At 46.9% G+C, this 16,930-nt stretch overlaps 1 protein-coding gene across 1 annotated transcript in view; it reads right to left on the bottom strand.

Annotated features, from left to right (window-relative positions):
- Window positions 1-14,700, bottom strand: part of LOC147635242 (Alkaline-phosphatase-like family protein) — a 122,320-nt gene extending 107,620 nt beyond the window's left edge. The window contains exon 1 of the mRNA XM_086802461.1: window positions 14,098-14,700. Within this exon, the coding sequence (XP_086658587.1) occupies window positions 14,098-14,504 (407 nt within the window). The 5' untranslated portion in view covers window positions 14,505-14,700. The remainder of the gene's footprint in view (window positions 1-14,097) is intronic.
- Window positions 14,701-16,930: the final 2,230 nt, after the last annotated feature.

The raw sequence follows: 16,930 nt of genomic DNA, 5'->3' as shown, positions 1-16,930 counted from the left end.
TTAAACTCATTGAGATGGGTTGTCATAGATGCCCCTTCCTTCATCTGAAGACCTATGAGTTTCTTCAACCAATACACTTTGCTTGAGGCACTTTGTTGGGCATACAAGTCCTGCAATCTCTGCCACATTCCCCAAGCTGTCTTCTCTTCACGAATGCTGAAAAGTAATGAGTCTGACACAGACAACATGATAGTAGATCTTGCCAGCTCATCCATATCTTCCCACTCTTCAGCAGTAAGAGAAGCGGGCATTACACCCCTTTCTTTGATAGGCTTGTGCTGCTTTTTCTGGAGCAACACATTGTAGCACTGGGTTTGCCAAATATCATAATTATGCGAGCCTTCAAGCTTCTTGATGTGAAGCAATGAAGAGCTCTCACCTGTGGTTGCCATAGCAATATACAACCTTTAATGCCTGACTCCCTGCAAATGTGCAAACACTGCACCCAAGATGTGCAAACACTGCACCCAAAGCACACAAAGTGCTCACAAATGTTCTCCCAAGCTTTATCTCCCACTGCGGAAGCACAAATGCAACTTTTCTCCCACTTTATGTGATGAAAACACCAAAATCTGGTTGCTGCAGATTTTGGACAGCACCTCAAATGTGCTCTTTTGCCCTTCCAAAGTACTGTACAGCAGTACCAAGTGCTCACCAATGATGTACCAAACCTGTACCGGCAAGTTTAGCAGCTGAAATTGAACCTTTTGGTCACTCAAAACAATGTACAGCCATGCCAAAACATGCACAAAGCTGTGCCAAATCTGTACCAGCAGGTATAATAGCAATAAATGCTCTCCTGGCTGTCCAAATGAGTGAAAATCAGACTTTTACAGTCTCGAACACTGCATACAACAGTCCCGAACAGAAATTGGGCAAAAGCCCCTTGATTGCAAGCTGATTTTTGAGGATTCAAGGCATAAATGTCTTGCCTGCTGCTTTGCCAAGTTCAACAAGCATACAAACTTGAAAAGCCCCTTGATTTAAGATCAATTTCTGATCATACATGGTACATTGGCGCACATGAAGGCATCCAGAGTGTTCACGATGCTTCCCCCTGGCCACATATACATCAAATAATGAAAGCCCCTTGATTTACAGGCACATTGAGTGCTTGTAAGGCATCAGCACATTATCCACAGCATCAAACGCGATTGCCTGCATGCAAATCAACCAAATCGGCACAAAAGCCCCTTGATTTGCACTGCAATTTGCTGCAATTTTGCCCAAATGTGCGATTTTTCACATCATACAGCATGTATGAGTGCTTAATTGCACAATTACATCAAAAGCCCCAAATTTTGACATCCAATTTCTTGCAAATTGATCCTGATTGTGACCAATGTCCTGCAAATTGATCCTGATTGTGACCAATGTCACCCAATTTTGCCAATTTTGCTCAAAAATTGAACAATTCGGCGCCTGTATCTGCTCAATTAATGATTGCAACTGCTCAATTGCAAATCCCAAGAAAAAAATTGAGGCAAATACCTTGATTTCTGATTTTCCTTCAATTTGCAGGCTGAATTTTGATTGCAGATGCTGTTGCAGGAGAGGGGGGCAATTCTTGCTGATGTTGCTGCAGAAAGAGTGCTGCTATTGATGCTGATGCACACAGCAGGCGTTGAGGCGCCGGGTGGTGGAGGGTCGTGCTAGAGCCTACTATCGTCCCCCCGTTGCTTTGCCCGTCGATTCTCCACACGTCCGCCGGAATGGTCAGCGCCACGCCGCCCACCTTCACCTCCTCTACGCCCACGTAGTAGAACGTCTCCGCAAATGGGTTCTGTACCAAGGGCGTGTACTGCGGCGAGGTTTAGAAGGCCGACTCGCCGAAGGCTAGCGAGCCAGTGATGGACGACGGGCCGAAGAAGTCCGCTAGGCAGTAGCTGAGAGCCCAGAGAGAGGGGGCCTTGGCCCAGTCCGATCACGCCTCCGGCTTTGTCGAGATTTGGTCCGGCGTACTGCCGCCCGCAGCCCAGGAGCAAGTTGGCCTGCACGCTCTTGCCGAGAGTTATGGACTCAAAGACGAGCGAGCCGCTGGTGAAGGTCTAGTCGGTGTAGGAATAGGAGAATTTGCAGTGTCTGGCAGAGCCCGTCGAAGGCTTGGATCTCTGCTACAACGTGGATGGGGTTTCTAACCCTCGCTTCCCCCAGTTCGCCATACTCTTCCGAGGCAACCTGCTCTGATACCAGTTGATGGGGAGAAACAGTTAGGGTTTCACTTGTGGGAGACATACACTGAGAAGCAAGGGAGAGAGAGAGAGAGAGAGTTGTGGGAATAAGTCAACTCACCAAGTGAGAGTGTGTGACTCCCCTATCACACATGTATATTGCACTAGTACACATAGTGCACTTAGTACATTAAAAGTACTAAGTGTACTATGTACTATAACTTATGGGCTTGTACACACTATAAGGGTGGGCATAACGCCTTTACCCCAACACAAGTCACATGCATGGCTCGGCCACTCAATTTGCCCATAAGTTGGGCTACAGGACCCCAAATCTGCTGTGCAATGCTACACCCCCATAGACAATGTTGTACGGGCTCAGAATCTGCCGCACATCTAGGACAGGAAGGTGCTACACCGAAAACTGATCTCCACTGATTGGTGGGGAGACCACCATGTAAGAATAACCAAAAGAAATGAGAGATCTGGCTCCTTCTATATGAGTGCCAAAGTCTATGCCAATATTTGCGCTGTATCACTGGAGAAATATCATAGCTCTCCCAATGAGGTTCCGAACAGTGAAACCGAAAAAAGGAAGGCTTTTCAAAGGATCGAAGGCATCAATCCACTCCCACTCTCCTGGATCCCACTGAAGATATCTGATAGGACTGCCACCATATAGCCACAAACACCAAGAGCCTTGAGTCACTATCTGAGGAGAAGGGCCAATGAACCAGTGCATCCCCGAGTGACCAACAATCCTCACTAGACTAAGCTTTGTGTTTGGTATGATCTCCTCCATACTACATCTCCTCAATCTCCCACCAGGCATGATAGAATACATGAGGAAATCTATATCCTCCTGGCCTGACAGGCAATGACCTGCAGAGGTATGCCTATCCTCGAAAAAACTCCCAGCCAACTCGGATGATAGTCTCCGTGAAAGGTCCCAGAAAGCCACTCATGCGGAATAGCTGCATCAATCTGATCAATGCGAATGCGAGAGCCCCTAAGATGCTGAGTGGATGCAACTCTCCGATCCTCCGGAAGACTCTTAAAGGTCTTCCAAGCAAGAACTGTGTATGCGCATCTCTCCCATCCTAACCATTGCATATAACGAGATGCACCAAGTGGCCGACCAGCCTCATCCCTAATGAACTCGTTCCACATAATAGGTTGTCGGTCAGCCTCGTCCAAAGACCTAGGAAGCCTTTGTCGCAAAAAATATCTCATGCTTCTCCATGCTTTGACAATGGCTGCAATAAGAGGGGAAGATGGTGCCCTAATATCAGCCTCTGTGAACAAAAAACGTGTGTTAGTCTCTCCCAACCCTGGGTGTACATCTGGAAATTTGAGACAAGAAAAAATCCTTCCAAGGCTCAGTGCCTCGTAGGAAACCTTTGACCACAAGTTTGCAAAGCAACGCCCTGCATTGAACATCCGAATCGATAATATTCAAGCCCCCCTCTCTTTTGGGCTGAATAACTGTGAGCCAAGCTACCCTGGCACCAGTGTCTGAGGTGCCATCCAAGCCCGACCAGAAAAAATTGCGGATCAATCTCCGCAATCGGCCAATGCACGCACGAGAGAAGCACCAACAAGAGATCATCCACATAAAATCTGTCTAACCGTGCATAGATACATCCTACATCTCTTCTCCTGTTAGACCATGAATAAAGAAGAGTGGATGAACTCCTCAAAATGTCATCCTCATGCCAACAATCTCTACCATGAATGGAGAGTATAAAGCTCTCCCAAGTCGCTCTTTCAAGAGGATGCACCAAGCCCTCATGTCCACCTCTTTTATCCGTTGGCATCTCAACCATGTTAAAATCCCCACCAATAATCCAATGGTCGGCAAGAGGCATCAATGTAGTGAGAGATTTCCAAAAGGCAATCCTCTCACCTCTATGGTTAGGAGCATAGAGGTTGAGAATACCAATGCGTGTAGTACCCTGCATAAGAAGGATCCACTGCGCTCTCGCAGGCAAAATGACACCATGCCCAATGATGCAAGGCAAGATCAAAGCTGAAACAGAGATACAAACACCACCCTTGGTACCAAGGGCCGGTGACCAAAAGGTGTGTCCCGAGAGAAGCTTGCCTGATCTCCCACACTGACTAGCATCCAGTTTATGCTCTTGCAAGAGCAATATATCCATAGGTCCACCTGTGACTGCACAATGAAGCTGGGTTTTTACAATCTGTTTCCGTCGACGCGGAAAAAAACCCCCAAGACCCTGAATGTTCCAAGAGACAATCCTCTCGCATAGGTAAGCGAGGGAAAATCTGACGATGTAAACCTTACCTCTCTCTCCCACTCCAGGGAAAAGCCTGGGCTAGTCCTCAGAACTGGAGAGGTACCATGACAATGCGAATGTGCAACATCATCCTCAAGGGTGCAATCATCCTGTAACTGTAATGCAGCGTCCTCCTGTGAGGGATCCAGATCATGTGCCTGCAAGGCCTCATCCTCCAAAAAAGGATCAACATCCTGTGAGGCAAGAGCTGCATAGGGGTTAGGGTGCTCCACAGGGAGTGTGGGTGAAGGGGCAGGTACGGGGGTCCGAGGGTGCCTGCCATCCCTAACCACAACCCAACGCTGTGTGGTCTGCTGTGGCAAAGGAGCAGCTGGAGTCTCGGCATTTGCACAAGGCCTCTGATGGGCAGGACCACGCCGCCTCCTAGCATGGCCCCTCGATCTGGGACAATCTCTAGCAATGTGACCCTGTCGACGACAAATCCGACACTGGTCAGGTCTGCCTGCAATCTCCATCCTCTGGCGGAAATGAGATCCGTCAGGTCTCTGAAGCATAACATGATCATCAGTAATCGATGGATCAGGAACAAGCACAAGGACCCAGGGTACACCATCAAGAGTGGCGGTAACGGCCGCGGAAGCTGAGGCGGGAGCGCTCGGGAGGATTGGTACCTCTAGAACCTGGCCAAAGGATGCCCCTATGGAAGTTAAAAGCTTCCAATAGGATCGAGGAAGAGCAGGGAACCGTAGTGAGACCGAGGTAAGGCGCTGATCCTCCACCACTGGATCAAAGCCCACCTGGTACTGAAAGAAGAAAATCTTCCTAGGACCAAGAGGAAAGGGGCTGCTAGCCAAAGCCTGAGAAGTACCTTCTGAAGAATGGAAGTCCACCTGGAAGAAGCCTCGACCAAGTAAACGAGTATCCTGAAAGTGCACAATCAGCTCCGAAGGGAGAGCTGCTAGATGTGAACGAGAAGGGTGGGAACCATAAACTCTCGCAACAAGGGTAGTCTGGACCTCAAGGTCAATGTCGTGCTAAAGAGAGGTGAGCTCGTCTTGTGAAAAATTGATGATTCTCCCAGCCAGTTGGGGTGATGAGAGATTGGCTGCGGCAGAAAAAACCATAAGACCAATCAAGAAAAGTGGGCGGCCGACTTGAATCCAGATAAAATAGCTGCTGGGAAAACGGGAGCAGAGGAAGGGGGGCAAGCAAGGGCAAAGGGGCAGGCGGGGGCAGCAGAGGGGCAGGCGGGGACTCAAGAAGGCAGGGGGCGGGCAGCAAAGGGGGAGGCGGGGCAGCAAAAGGGGGGCTGGTGGGGGCAACAAAAGGGGGCAGGCGAAGGCAGGCGGGGGGCAGCAGAGGGGCTAGCGGGGGTAGGCGGGGACTGAAAGGCTAGCGAAGGGCAGAAGTTGGGCAGGCGAAGGGGGGTGCGAAGGGAGCAAAAGGGCAGGTGAAGGCAGCAGAGGCAGGCGGGAGCAGCAAAGAAACAGGCGGAGGCAACAGAGGGCAGGCGGGGGCAGCAGCACAGGTTCACGTCACTTCAGCACGTCATCACTTCAGCAGCGCAGCTCACAGTATTCGCCATTTCACAGCTTTCCCTTCAGCACGTCGTCACTTCAGCAGCCGCCATTCGAGATCTGTATTGTCATCGTAGTTGCTCCAAAAACCAAGCAGGCATGCCTCTTCCACTTTGCTCAAGCAAACCTCTGAATGACACTGAGCAGATGCTTCTTCAGCTTCCCATGCCCATGAGGACTGCTAGGCTCAGCTCTCGCTGTCGTGTCTAGCCTTTGAGACTGGCATTATCGAAATCATCTATCGCAATGTGGCATCGTCAAGTTCTGTCCCCGTTTTTGTCTGGATTATGGTCGTAGACGCCTATGCACTCTCAAACATTGATCATTGTCCCATTGAGTTTACCGCCATCCAACTAGCTAGTCATTGGACCATTGATCGCATTGAATTCAAAACCATTCATTTTTCAAATGGGTCGGGTTATTACTACCATCAATTTTTACAGTGTATTTCCCGTGCCATGTGGTTTGGTGATTTTCGTCAGCTGTTCCCCTTACTGAGTGGCATGCCTGTGCTCTTTGATCCAGATACTAAACAAGAATTGGAAGATCCGGAAACTCTCTAGGACGAGCAAGGGTATGATTCCCGCTCGTTGCAGCCCACATGACCGACCGGATGCATTGTTATGCCGCTCGTCAGGAAAGACTTCGCCTTCCTGGGTTGGCTCTGACGATAATCCCCTGGACGACGCCAACCAGTATAATTCAAATCCGGGAGATGCTTGGAAGGAGAATTCCATCGACAAAGAATTTGGAAGTGATCCGGGAAATAGCCTTGTTCGTAAAACTTATTAGTCTCCGGTCTCCTCCTCGCGGGTCTCAGCGCTGCTGCCCTTGTTTCGGTTCTATTGGGCCTTGGTGCTGCCGCTTTGCCACCTATCAGAATGGCTCATCGGGTGTCCCTAAAGTATCCGAAGTTCACTGGCAAGAAAAAGCAAGATTTGTATACTCATGTCGCCAATTTCGAAAATATTTGGCGCGCTAATGGTATGCCACCCATAGTTCCCACGGTTACCAAGCACAATGCTTTTAGCAGCACTTTTGATGGTGAAGCACCCAATTGGCATGCTCAATATGGTCCCAATCATTTTCTTACTTTTGATGCCCTTCGGGATGCTTTCTTTCATCGGTTTCGGAAGGATAAAACCTCTTCTCAAGTGCTGGATAAGTTTCGGCGGCTGGAACAGAAGCGGTTGCCTATGGAGGATTATGTGGCCCGTTTCCATACTCTTCAGAGTCGGGTGGATCCTGCGGATCGGCCTACTGAAGCTTTAATGGAGAAATGCTTTGTTCGTGGATTGAAAAAGAAGCTGAAACCAACTGTCACACATTCTTACGATCGGGGGCTTTGATGCATTGGTGGAAGCCGCCTGACATGCTGAGCATAACTTGTCAAGTCGCACGTCAAAGAAGGGAAAGCATAAGTCCAACTCGGATTCTTCGGATGATGACCAGAAAGCAGAGAACACTTCAGATGCGTACTCAGATTCGGATTTGGATGCAAATTCCAAGCACCAGAACCGAAAGCAACGGAGCCAGAAGCTGGATAAGGAAGTCGATGAACGATTGTTGGCAGCATTGGCAAAGCTTACCTGAGGAAGCGTGGGTGGGACTGGATCCGGCTTTCGTCCTAGAGTTTGGTGTACCAAGTGCTCCAATGAAGGTCATACCAAGAAGGACTGTAAGCTGACCCCATATTGTGCAATCTGCGCAACCACCACACAGCACAAAAGCCCGCCGATACAACAGTCGTGCTTATCGTCCACCAAGAGCCGCAAGTCTAGGGCAACCCAGTGTTTCCGTCCAACAAGTGGCGCCTGTCAACCCGGCAAATGCTAATGCACCGCCGTATCGTTCTTCCGGGCGCAGAGGATCTAATGGAGTACCCAGAGGCAATTTTTACTATTATTATTGTAAAGCCCTAGGCCATTGTAAGTCTGCATGTCCCGTCTGGAAGCGCCATCAAGGGAAGTTACAACAACATCAAGCGGAGGGGTCTACTTCTCAGGCTCTGGTAATTAATATGGTGTAGATTGAGCCTATTCCGGTGGAAGACAGTCCACCAATGGCTATACTGGCGGTGACACGTTCACAAGAGTCAGTGCTAAAAGAAAAGAATGCTTTGCCACGAGCAAAAGGTAAACCCGCGAATTGGGTGGACCAAAAGCGTGTCTAGGACCAGGTTGCCAAGTTGGTGCAAGATGCACAAGGGGTGGTCCGGAACGATCGGCAGATCCAATCACAGATTCCAGAGGTACGTGCAACTTTGCCGCTAGAGAAGCACAAAAAGGAAAGTATGATTGCCATTCTTTCTTCTAGAGAGCCTGATGAAGGCCAAAGTAAAAAGCAATTGCGAATAGTCCGGGAAGAATCCGACCTCCGTGAGGAACTGATAATGGATGAAGGGGGCCGGAAAGTGCCAGTACGTACCGGATGCATGAAAGAAGTCCAATTGGACGAGGAAGGCTGCCAGTTTGCACCGGATGCAAGAAAACCATCCAGTTTGAGGGTACCTTGCCAAAGAGGTGCGAATACAAGACCAAGGAAGCAGAAAAAGCTTCAGCCACATGGGGGAGCAGACCCTGGTGTCAATAAGCCAGTCCAAGCACCAAGATACTATCTAGAAGTCTGGAAAGAAGAAACAATCCGGAAGTGGAAAGATAGTTTGGGAGGATTTGGAAAATATGACGTTGGATCAATTGCTGACGTTGGTACCCAATTACCGGACACAACTAATCCGGAGAAGATGGCCTAGTTGAGGTTCCAACCAAAGTGTTCCATGCTCCGGAAGATAAAGAGGATCAATCTACTTTCAAAGTCCAGCCAACCCTGCAGATTGGGACAAAGCAATTCCGGAAGTAGAGTTCAGATACAAGGTAAGACCGTCAAGGGAGTGGTTCTTGATGGCGAATTTGGAGTATGTATCATTAACGGATAAAATCCACTAGGAACTAGGCATCCTGGAGAAAGAGTTAGAACCGGCTCCATTTCTTATCCGAATGGCAAATCAATGAAGAGTGAAGCCGCTTGGGTTACTCTGAAACTCCGAAATCCAGATAGCAGGATGTGACTTCCCAGTTGCTTTCATTGTTTTGAAGATGGAGGGCGTGGCTGAATCTTACCCCATGCAGTTGGGTAGACCATGGTTAAGGCAAGCAAAGATTAAACACAATTGGGCAACTTATCAGATTACAATCCGGAACCAGAAGAAGGAAGTTCGTGTACAAGTGGCATCCTGTGGTATGTTACAAGAATCCGTGCGCCCAGTCTGTGCTGAAGGATTGAACTAGCTGGAAGGAATTGATGCAAATAAAAATAAGGAAATCCTTAACCAGAATCCAGATTTAGTATCACTATTTGAAGTGGATGTGGATAAGATTGTTTCCCATTATAGTCCAACTCCGGATATAGCCCAAACTTCTGCATTGGAGAGCTCTGTCCTAGATGATGCGGGTGTACCAGAGGAAGTTCAAGCTCTCATCCAGGCATAAGAAAATCATGAGAAAGCAATGAAGCACAGCCGCAAGGTCACAGCAGATGAGCTGGAAGACATGAATCTGGGCGATGCAAGGATGATGGTCAGTCAGTAGAATGCTGTCGGCCAGATGCTGTGTGGACAAATAATGCTAAATAAACATTAAATATCAGCACTTTTGTTTCTACTGCTGCCCAGCCTATAAACCGACTGTTGTTGGTCCACGACTGGCTGTTGTAGACTTGTATGCAGCCCCTTTTTGCTGGCCAACAGGTATGTGCACATTCCCTTGTGCTGTTAGCTGGCTCTGTGTGGGGTTCATGGCTGTACACAGCTCCCAAACTGGTTGTCACATGGGCAAACAGCCACGGGCTGGCCTTTGGCTGGCCCATAGGCATGCTTCTTAGCCTAGATTCTATCTACATGCTTTTGATGCAAATATACTGCTATGGTTGACTGCCACATGCATTTATCTGATGATTTCTCCAAGTGGGTAAGAGAACGGACACCCATACACTCTCTATGGCTACACCTATACACTCTCTATGGCTGTGGAGACTAACCTACGTAGCTCATGCCTGACATGTCCAAGACTGGACTAGGGCCACGGCATACGACAAATATTCCTAAAAAAGTAAAATCCTACTAACGAATGTTGCACTGATGTAGAGCTAGTGTGTCACATAGCACTCTAGTGCAGGGTGCATGTGACAGTTTCTTTCATGCGGTCGGCAGTCTTCTACACTGTTTCTTTCATGCGGTCGGCAGTCTTCTACACTGTTTTCAAAACAGCCCCCGTTTTTCCATCTAAAGGTTTTATTTGGCCCTAATTTCCAAGGTTAAAAAAGATTTGAGGTGTTGCTCGATGATCTTTGAAGCATAGGCACCAGTTCCAATACTCTGCATTGTGCAATACTTTGATACTAATACCCTTTCACACATGTCCTTTGGGCTGGTCATATACAGCAAAGTTTGAGGTGTTTTTTGCTTCATCAAAAGGATTGTTCACACCCATATATCTTTTGAGCTTTGCTTTGGTGCATTAAAGGTTGTCTTTAAGCTTGTTTCGCATTGGTTCACCATGGGATCTAGCCACATGCAACATCCATAGTTTTTAGCCATTTTCGAGAGATGTTTGTGTTGAATTCTGTAACAAGCCTGCATGTTATAAAAGGCTACACTCATGCATGCTCATACTTTGGCACTTAAACACCTTCCTACCATGCACACTTTGTGTCATGTGCATCATAGATGCCATGGACATTCTCAGGGTTAGATCCAGAAAAAGGCAACCAGATAAATAGTATGAACCAGTTAGAGTCAGAATGTGGAGCACAAGATACAGAAGTGGCCAGGTTGGACTTGGAGAAGCACCAGGGGGCAGTCGGCTGAGTAAAGGAGCTGTCGGCTGTACCAGGAAGCAAGGAGGCTGAAGGCGCATGAAGATCCACGAGGAACACCCAGTCGCCTGAATTAATAGAGCATTTAATGCATTAATACTGGCCGACCAGCAGTCGGCCAGCTCCTACCTTGTCCAAGAAGCCTATAAAAGGCATCAAGTGCTCATAGCATTGATCATTCTCTCCCACTAGGGGATTGGATCATAGGAGGTCCCATAGGGGACAGATTTAGGGGTTAACAACCTTTTTATGAAGGCAGCCCATGGCTGCAAAGATATGTACCTTTTTGTACCATAGTATATACTGAAATTCCAGCACTTCTCACTCTCTCTCTCTACTCTCTCTCTACCTGCGTTTTTGCATCAGATGGTGCGTTTTGCATCAGAAGGTTTTCAAGAGTGTTTAGGGCTGAAAGAAGACTACCCAGAGCTTCCGCGCGTTACATTGGTATCAGAGCCTCAGGCTCAGCCAAGCTAAACGCTGATTCAGTCCCAGATGATGGTGTACAGGTCCAAGGTACAGGAAAGTACACGGATTCGAAGCCCAAGGCGAGAACACAGATCGGGAAGAACTCCCAGGAGGTGTGTTGGTGGTGTTTCACAGTGCCAGATGGGGATGGCAGTTCCGTGAGCCAGATAGGTTCTCAGGGTACGGTCCCAAGGGAGGTTGATCCTCCAAGGGTGATGTGAGAGTGCCAGACTCAGTTCCAGACCAAGACCGTGTTCAGAGCCAGGGCAGGAATGGATTGTGGACTAGAGGAAGACCAGATGCATAGATCTTCATCAGAGACAGAGTGGTTTGGAGAACAGAACGGATTTTCAGAGAAAAAGGTTTGCCAAGGATGGAGGATGACAGAGGGACTTCGGAACAGGATTGGGATGATGACAGTCATCCAAGAGCAGGTTGGATTCCCGTCATCAAGTTTAGCAGAGGGGGATGTCATGTGCATCATAGATGCCATGGACATTCTCAGGGTTAGATCCAGAAAAAGGCAACCAGATAAATAGTATGAACCAGTTAGAGTCAGAATGTGGAGCACAAGATACAGAAGTGGCCAGGTTGGACTTGGAGAAGCACCAGGGGGCAGTCGGCTGAGTAAAGGAGCTGTCGGCTGTACCAGGAAGCAAGGAGGCTGAAGGCGCATGAAGATCCAGGAGGTACACCCTGTCGGCTGAATTAATAGAGCATTTAATGCATTAATACTGGCCGACCAGCAGTCGGCCAGCTCCTACCTTGTCCAAGAAGCCTATAAAAGGCATCAAGTGCTCATAGCATTGATCATTCTCTCCCACTAGGGGATTGGATCATAGGAGGTCCCATAGGGGACAGATTTAGGGGTTAACAACCTTTTTATGAAGGCAGCCCATGGCTGCAAAGATATGTACCTTTTTGTACCATAGTATATACTGAAATTCCAGCACTTCTCACTCTCTCTCTCTACTCTCTCTCTACCTGCGTTTTTGCATCAGATGGTGCGTTTTGCATCAGAAGGTTTTCAAGAGTGTTTAGGGCTGAAAGAAGACTACCCAAAGCTTCCGCGCGTTACACTTTGCACGTTCTAATTAAGGGAGGGATATCTCTGGGATCTTTGTTCACTCCATAATTTTGGATGACTCAACACCCCCAACAACTCTCGTGCATGTTGTGGTATGACCCAATGGTCCGCTCATGTGGAATGTGATACCCAAGTCGTGGTTTAGCTAGTGAGGCTCATTATGTTTGTTTGCTTATTTATGACCATGATGCCCATTTCGTGGCATGGCCATTGAGCTTCAGCTTGAGAGAAGTTACCTTGAACTGGCATGCGCACTCCAGTGTGCCTGGCGCCCAAGGCCCCCCCGGACGTCAACCACAATCCACTCGTCAGCTCCAAATCTAGAACATGCTCCACTGCCATCGAGGTACCTTTCCACGTGACATAGCTGAGGAAGACCTCTCGGCCATACTCGTTAGCCCCATGCTTGATATTGGAGAGTGGTATGCCATCTATTGGAGGTTGATGCTCCTCTCATGTTTCATGGTCCTTGTATTCCATGATGAGATTTCCACGGAAATTTTTGTTTTGATTTGTTCTATTTCATTTTATGTTCCATGATGAGATATGCTATGGACATTATTGTATCACTTTGGTCTCATAGGCCCTTTGGGTCTTTTGTAGACGTTTAATTAATCTCTCTCTCTCTCTCTCTCATATGCGTCACGACTCGCCACCGAGATAGGCTAAGCCGAGCAACAACACATCACACACAATACATCGCCTCTCTCTCTCTCTCTCTCTCTCTCTCTCTCTCTCTCTCTCTCACAGATGCGCCATGACTCGCCACCAAGATAGGCTAAGCCGAGCAACAACACATCACACAGTACATCACCTCTCTCTCTCTCTCTCTCTCTCTCTCTCTCTCTCTCTCTCTCTCTCTCTCTCTGCACACGCCCAATGAATCTGCAAAGCCTTCTACAGGCTACCCCCATGCTCGATATCGTTGGCCCCCCTCCTCTACCGGGGGGTTAGCTCCATAGGCTGTATGATGATGATGATCCCATTTTGTATCATGTCGCTTGGATTTGACTTTCCCAGCTCATAGCTCTAGTCTTTGTTTTCTTTTGTACCATGATGAGATTACATGGACACTATTGGGTCTTTTGAAGACGTTTAATATGACTTTCTTTCTTTCTTTCTTTCTCAAAATCTGAAGACTCTGATTATTTTAAATCACAAACATTAGTGACATAAAAGTACAGCAATCAATTACTCAAACAAATTCATATAATGTTCTAATTTGGCTCCATGTACACAATCTCCTTTAAGCATCTAATTTCTAGAGTGTACATGTGATCATAGGTTAAATGAAAGAAAATAGACGTGGCATATGCTTGACCGAGGAAAAAAACGGTTGTGTTCATATAGAACCAGCTGCATTTTAAAGTTGAAAATTCTGCACATCTGCTGATTTAGTGGATGGCTCGCCCTTTCTCAATTCAGCCGAAGAATCAATCTAAACTGGTCCTTTCTTGTACGGACCGGACCCTACCTGGCTGGCTAAGGCCACCGACAGTGTTGACAATCCACTGGCAATCAGATCAGCTGAGGCTCAAAGGCATCGGGCGGCCCTTTTGTAAATCCTTCACGTGTTTTATTGACCTCTAGAAAGATCTAGATTGTAGATAGAAGGAAAAATAATGCTGATTGGAAACAATAGGTTGCAGCGAGTGGCATACCTGAGAGCATCCAGGACTAGGATTACAACCCTTTTAACTGCTGGTGGAGTCCAGCAAAAAGGTCCAGGTGCATCTGATGCAATGTAAGAACTGCAAAACCTGCCCTCCATGGGCTCTATATTGTGTTGATCTACACTTTCAGAGGTTGCATTACAAGAGCTTGAATTATGATGCAGTTTGCCGGTGGGCACATCACCGCCCACATCATGGGTGGGCACATCACAGCCCGCATCTTTGGTAGGCACATTACAGCCCACATCATTGGAGAGGTCATCGCATCGGCTGAAGAGAGGGAGCTCGTTGCGAGTGAGAAGAAAGCCTCTGGTGAAGAAGAATATGGCGATGGCGTGCAAGCACAAGATGTAGAACAACAGTAGCACGAAGCGTGACTCGAACGTTTGCGCCATCTTCAGCTCATCGTCCCCCACCCCATAGGCAAAACCCAAAAGCTTGCGTTGAGTGATCTAAGCTCAGCGACAAATCTGACAAACTGCGTGTAGAAATATATTCCTTTGCATTGACTTAAAGATTGACAATTTCTAAGCATCCATCAAGGGCCTTTAGAATCCAGAGTCTAGACAAGGGGAGTCCTTTCCACTGCTCGAAAAGAGCGTTTTTTTTTTCAACCCTTAAAAGCAATGCTTAGGTTTAACCGAGATTTAGACGTAAAAATTATTAAAAATTATACAATGTTCAAATTTCATCCCTTAAAATTAAAAGCAATGTAAGATTCTAACCAGGATTTTTGAATTTCAGCTGAGAAAATTACACTAAGAACCGAGTTATGTGAGCACTGGTCCTTACATCACAAGACTGGGCTCACATTTTTTGGGTGTAATCTTGTGCCAAAACATGATGTGCTATGAAAAAAGAGGTCAACATGAAGCAAAAATTGCTTCAAACATAGGGAGGCTTGACATTGTTGTGCAAACAACTACAGTTTTCCATAGCTTGAAGGAAACTAACATCCACCAGTAAGTAGAAAAGTTGCTTCCTAAGTTCCTTGCCCCACTTGCTATATGTGATTTGCTACTGGCTATATGTGATTTGCTAACGGAAGGTTGCAACCTTTTCATCTTCTCCTTTGTGAATTGAAAGCATACATTTGGCCGAAAAGCCTAAAGTAATGGCGTAGCGTCTGGCTAGAATGACCATCCTTCGTGACCCCCATTGCATCCTAAGACCCCTTGCACATATAAGCCACCCATCCTTGGTGTTAGACCATCTCATGACTATGGGTTATTATATAACTAAACCTACCAATTAACAACTCCAACTTGACTCAATGACTATTTGCTAATGACTATGTGTTGTTGTATAACTAAACTACTAATTAAGAGATAGATTTACAACTCCAACTTGACTCAATGGCTTGTCACAACTAATTTAGAGATAGATTTATACCTCCAACTTGACTTAGCTCTCAAAACAAGATACTTAGTATTGAGACCAAAAAAGAGTAAAGCAAAAGAGAGAAAAGGGAGCAGTCTTAACTTGGACTACACTAATGTGGCGAGCTTTAGACAAGGCCTAAGGTGGTTTATTGGGCCTATTTCTTCTTAAATCTACTTGTTGTCCTTGAATAAGGCCTTAAATAAAGTTGCACTTAAGTTTGTTTAGTTTTAAAACCATCAATCTACCTACACCTACACCACTCTCTCATTTGCTCTCTACTCTAATTTCTAAACTACGATGATGATAATATGTCCACAAGATTCTTTCTATGGTGTACTACGAACTATGAGTAGGTTCCCTAGTGTGTCTTCGAAGGGGACTTTGGGTGTGTCTTCGAAGGGGACTTTGGGTGTGACATTAATAAAGCTTGAGCCATAGCTATTGTGCTTTCCATTTCATTTGCCTTCTCTTCCTCTCACGTGGCTTTAGTTTCATGCATTTTTGGCTCTTCAATGTGTGATTCTTGTTACATCCCCCTCTAGCTCTTTTCTCGGAGCTGCTCTGGTCCTTTCTCATGAAATTCCATCACTTCTATGCCTATTGTGAGATGCAAAGGAAAATTAAGGAGCTCTAGTAGGCCAACAAAGGAATGAAGAAGGAGGTGGAGAAGATTAAGGAAAACATGGCAAGAAAGAACCAGGAAACACTGCAGATACAAGATGAACTAAATCATGCCATAGAAAAGTAGGCAAGAATGGAAGAAGGGGACAAGTCGTCTTGATCCATGAGGAGCACCTCAAGGTTATAAGAGATGTTCCAAATAGGGCCGACAAATATAAAATAGAACTGGTAAAGGCAGAGATGAGACTTGCAGTACTAGATGCGGAGGAGCATCTGGAAGTTTATGAGCTAGACGTAGAAAAGATGTAGTAGTGGGAGGGTCATGTAGTAGAAGACCTTAAGGAGGTGTGGGGAGCCTATTTGGAAAAGTTGACAACAGTATTGCAAGCATCCACACCTTAAGGAGGTGTGGGGAGCTTATTATGCAAGCACCTACACCTTGTTGTAAACAGATAAGTCCCCACTGGTCAGGAGATGGAAATCTAGACAAACGATTCGAACATCTGGATCTAGCTCCAACCTCAGGCCTAAAAGCACTCAAGACACCAAGCACTAGTGGAGTGGAAAAAGAAGCGGACAGAGGAGGCACCAGTAGGAATGAGAAACTGCACAAGGAGAACGAATAGCCAGAAAGTGGAGACATGGAAAAAGAGATTCGCCATCTTGAAAGGAGAGGGGAAGAAGCCTACAACCCCAAAACAGACGGGAAAGGAAAGGACATTGTACTGTGAACTGGCTCAGCACTAGATCTTATACCAGTAAATGAACTGAAGGAGCATGCTTGGGCTACCACGAAGAAGTTTGAGGAGAAAGTAAA

The sequence above is a fragment of the Cibotium barometz genome, chromosome 9, assembly GCF_041138505.1.
Source record: "Cibotium barometz isolate CiBa-2024 chromosome 9, ASM4113850v1, whole genome shotgun sequence".
In the NCBI taxonomy this organism is placed as follows: domain Eukaryota; kingdom Viridiplantae; phylum Streptophyta; class Polypodiopsida; order Cyatheales; family Cibotiaceae; genus Cibotium; species Cibotium barometz.
The sequence above is the reverse complement of the archived record's forward strand: the minus strand, read 5'-3'. Positions and strand labels throughout refer to the sequence as shown.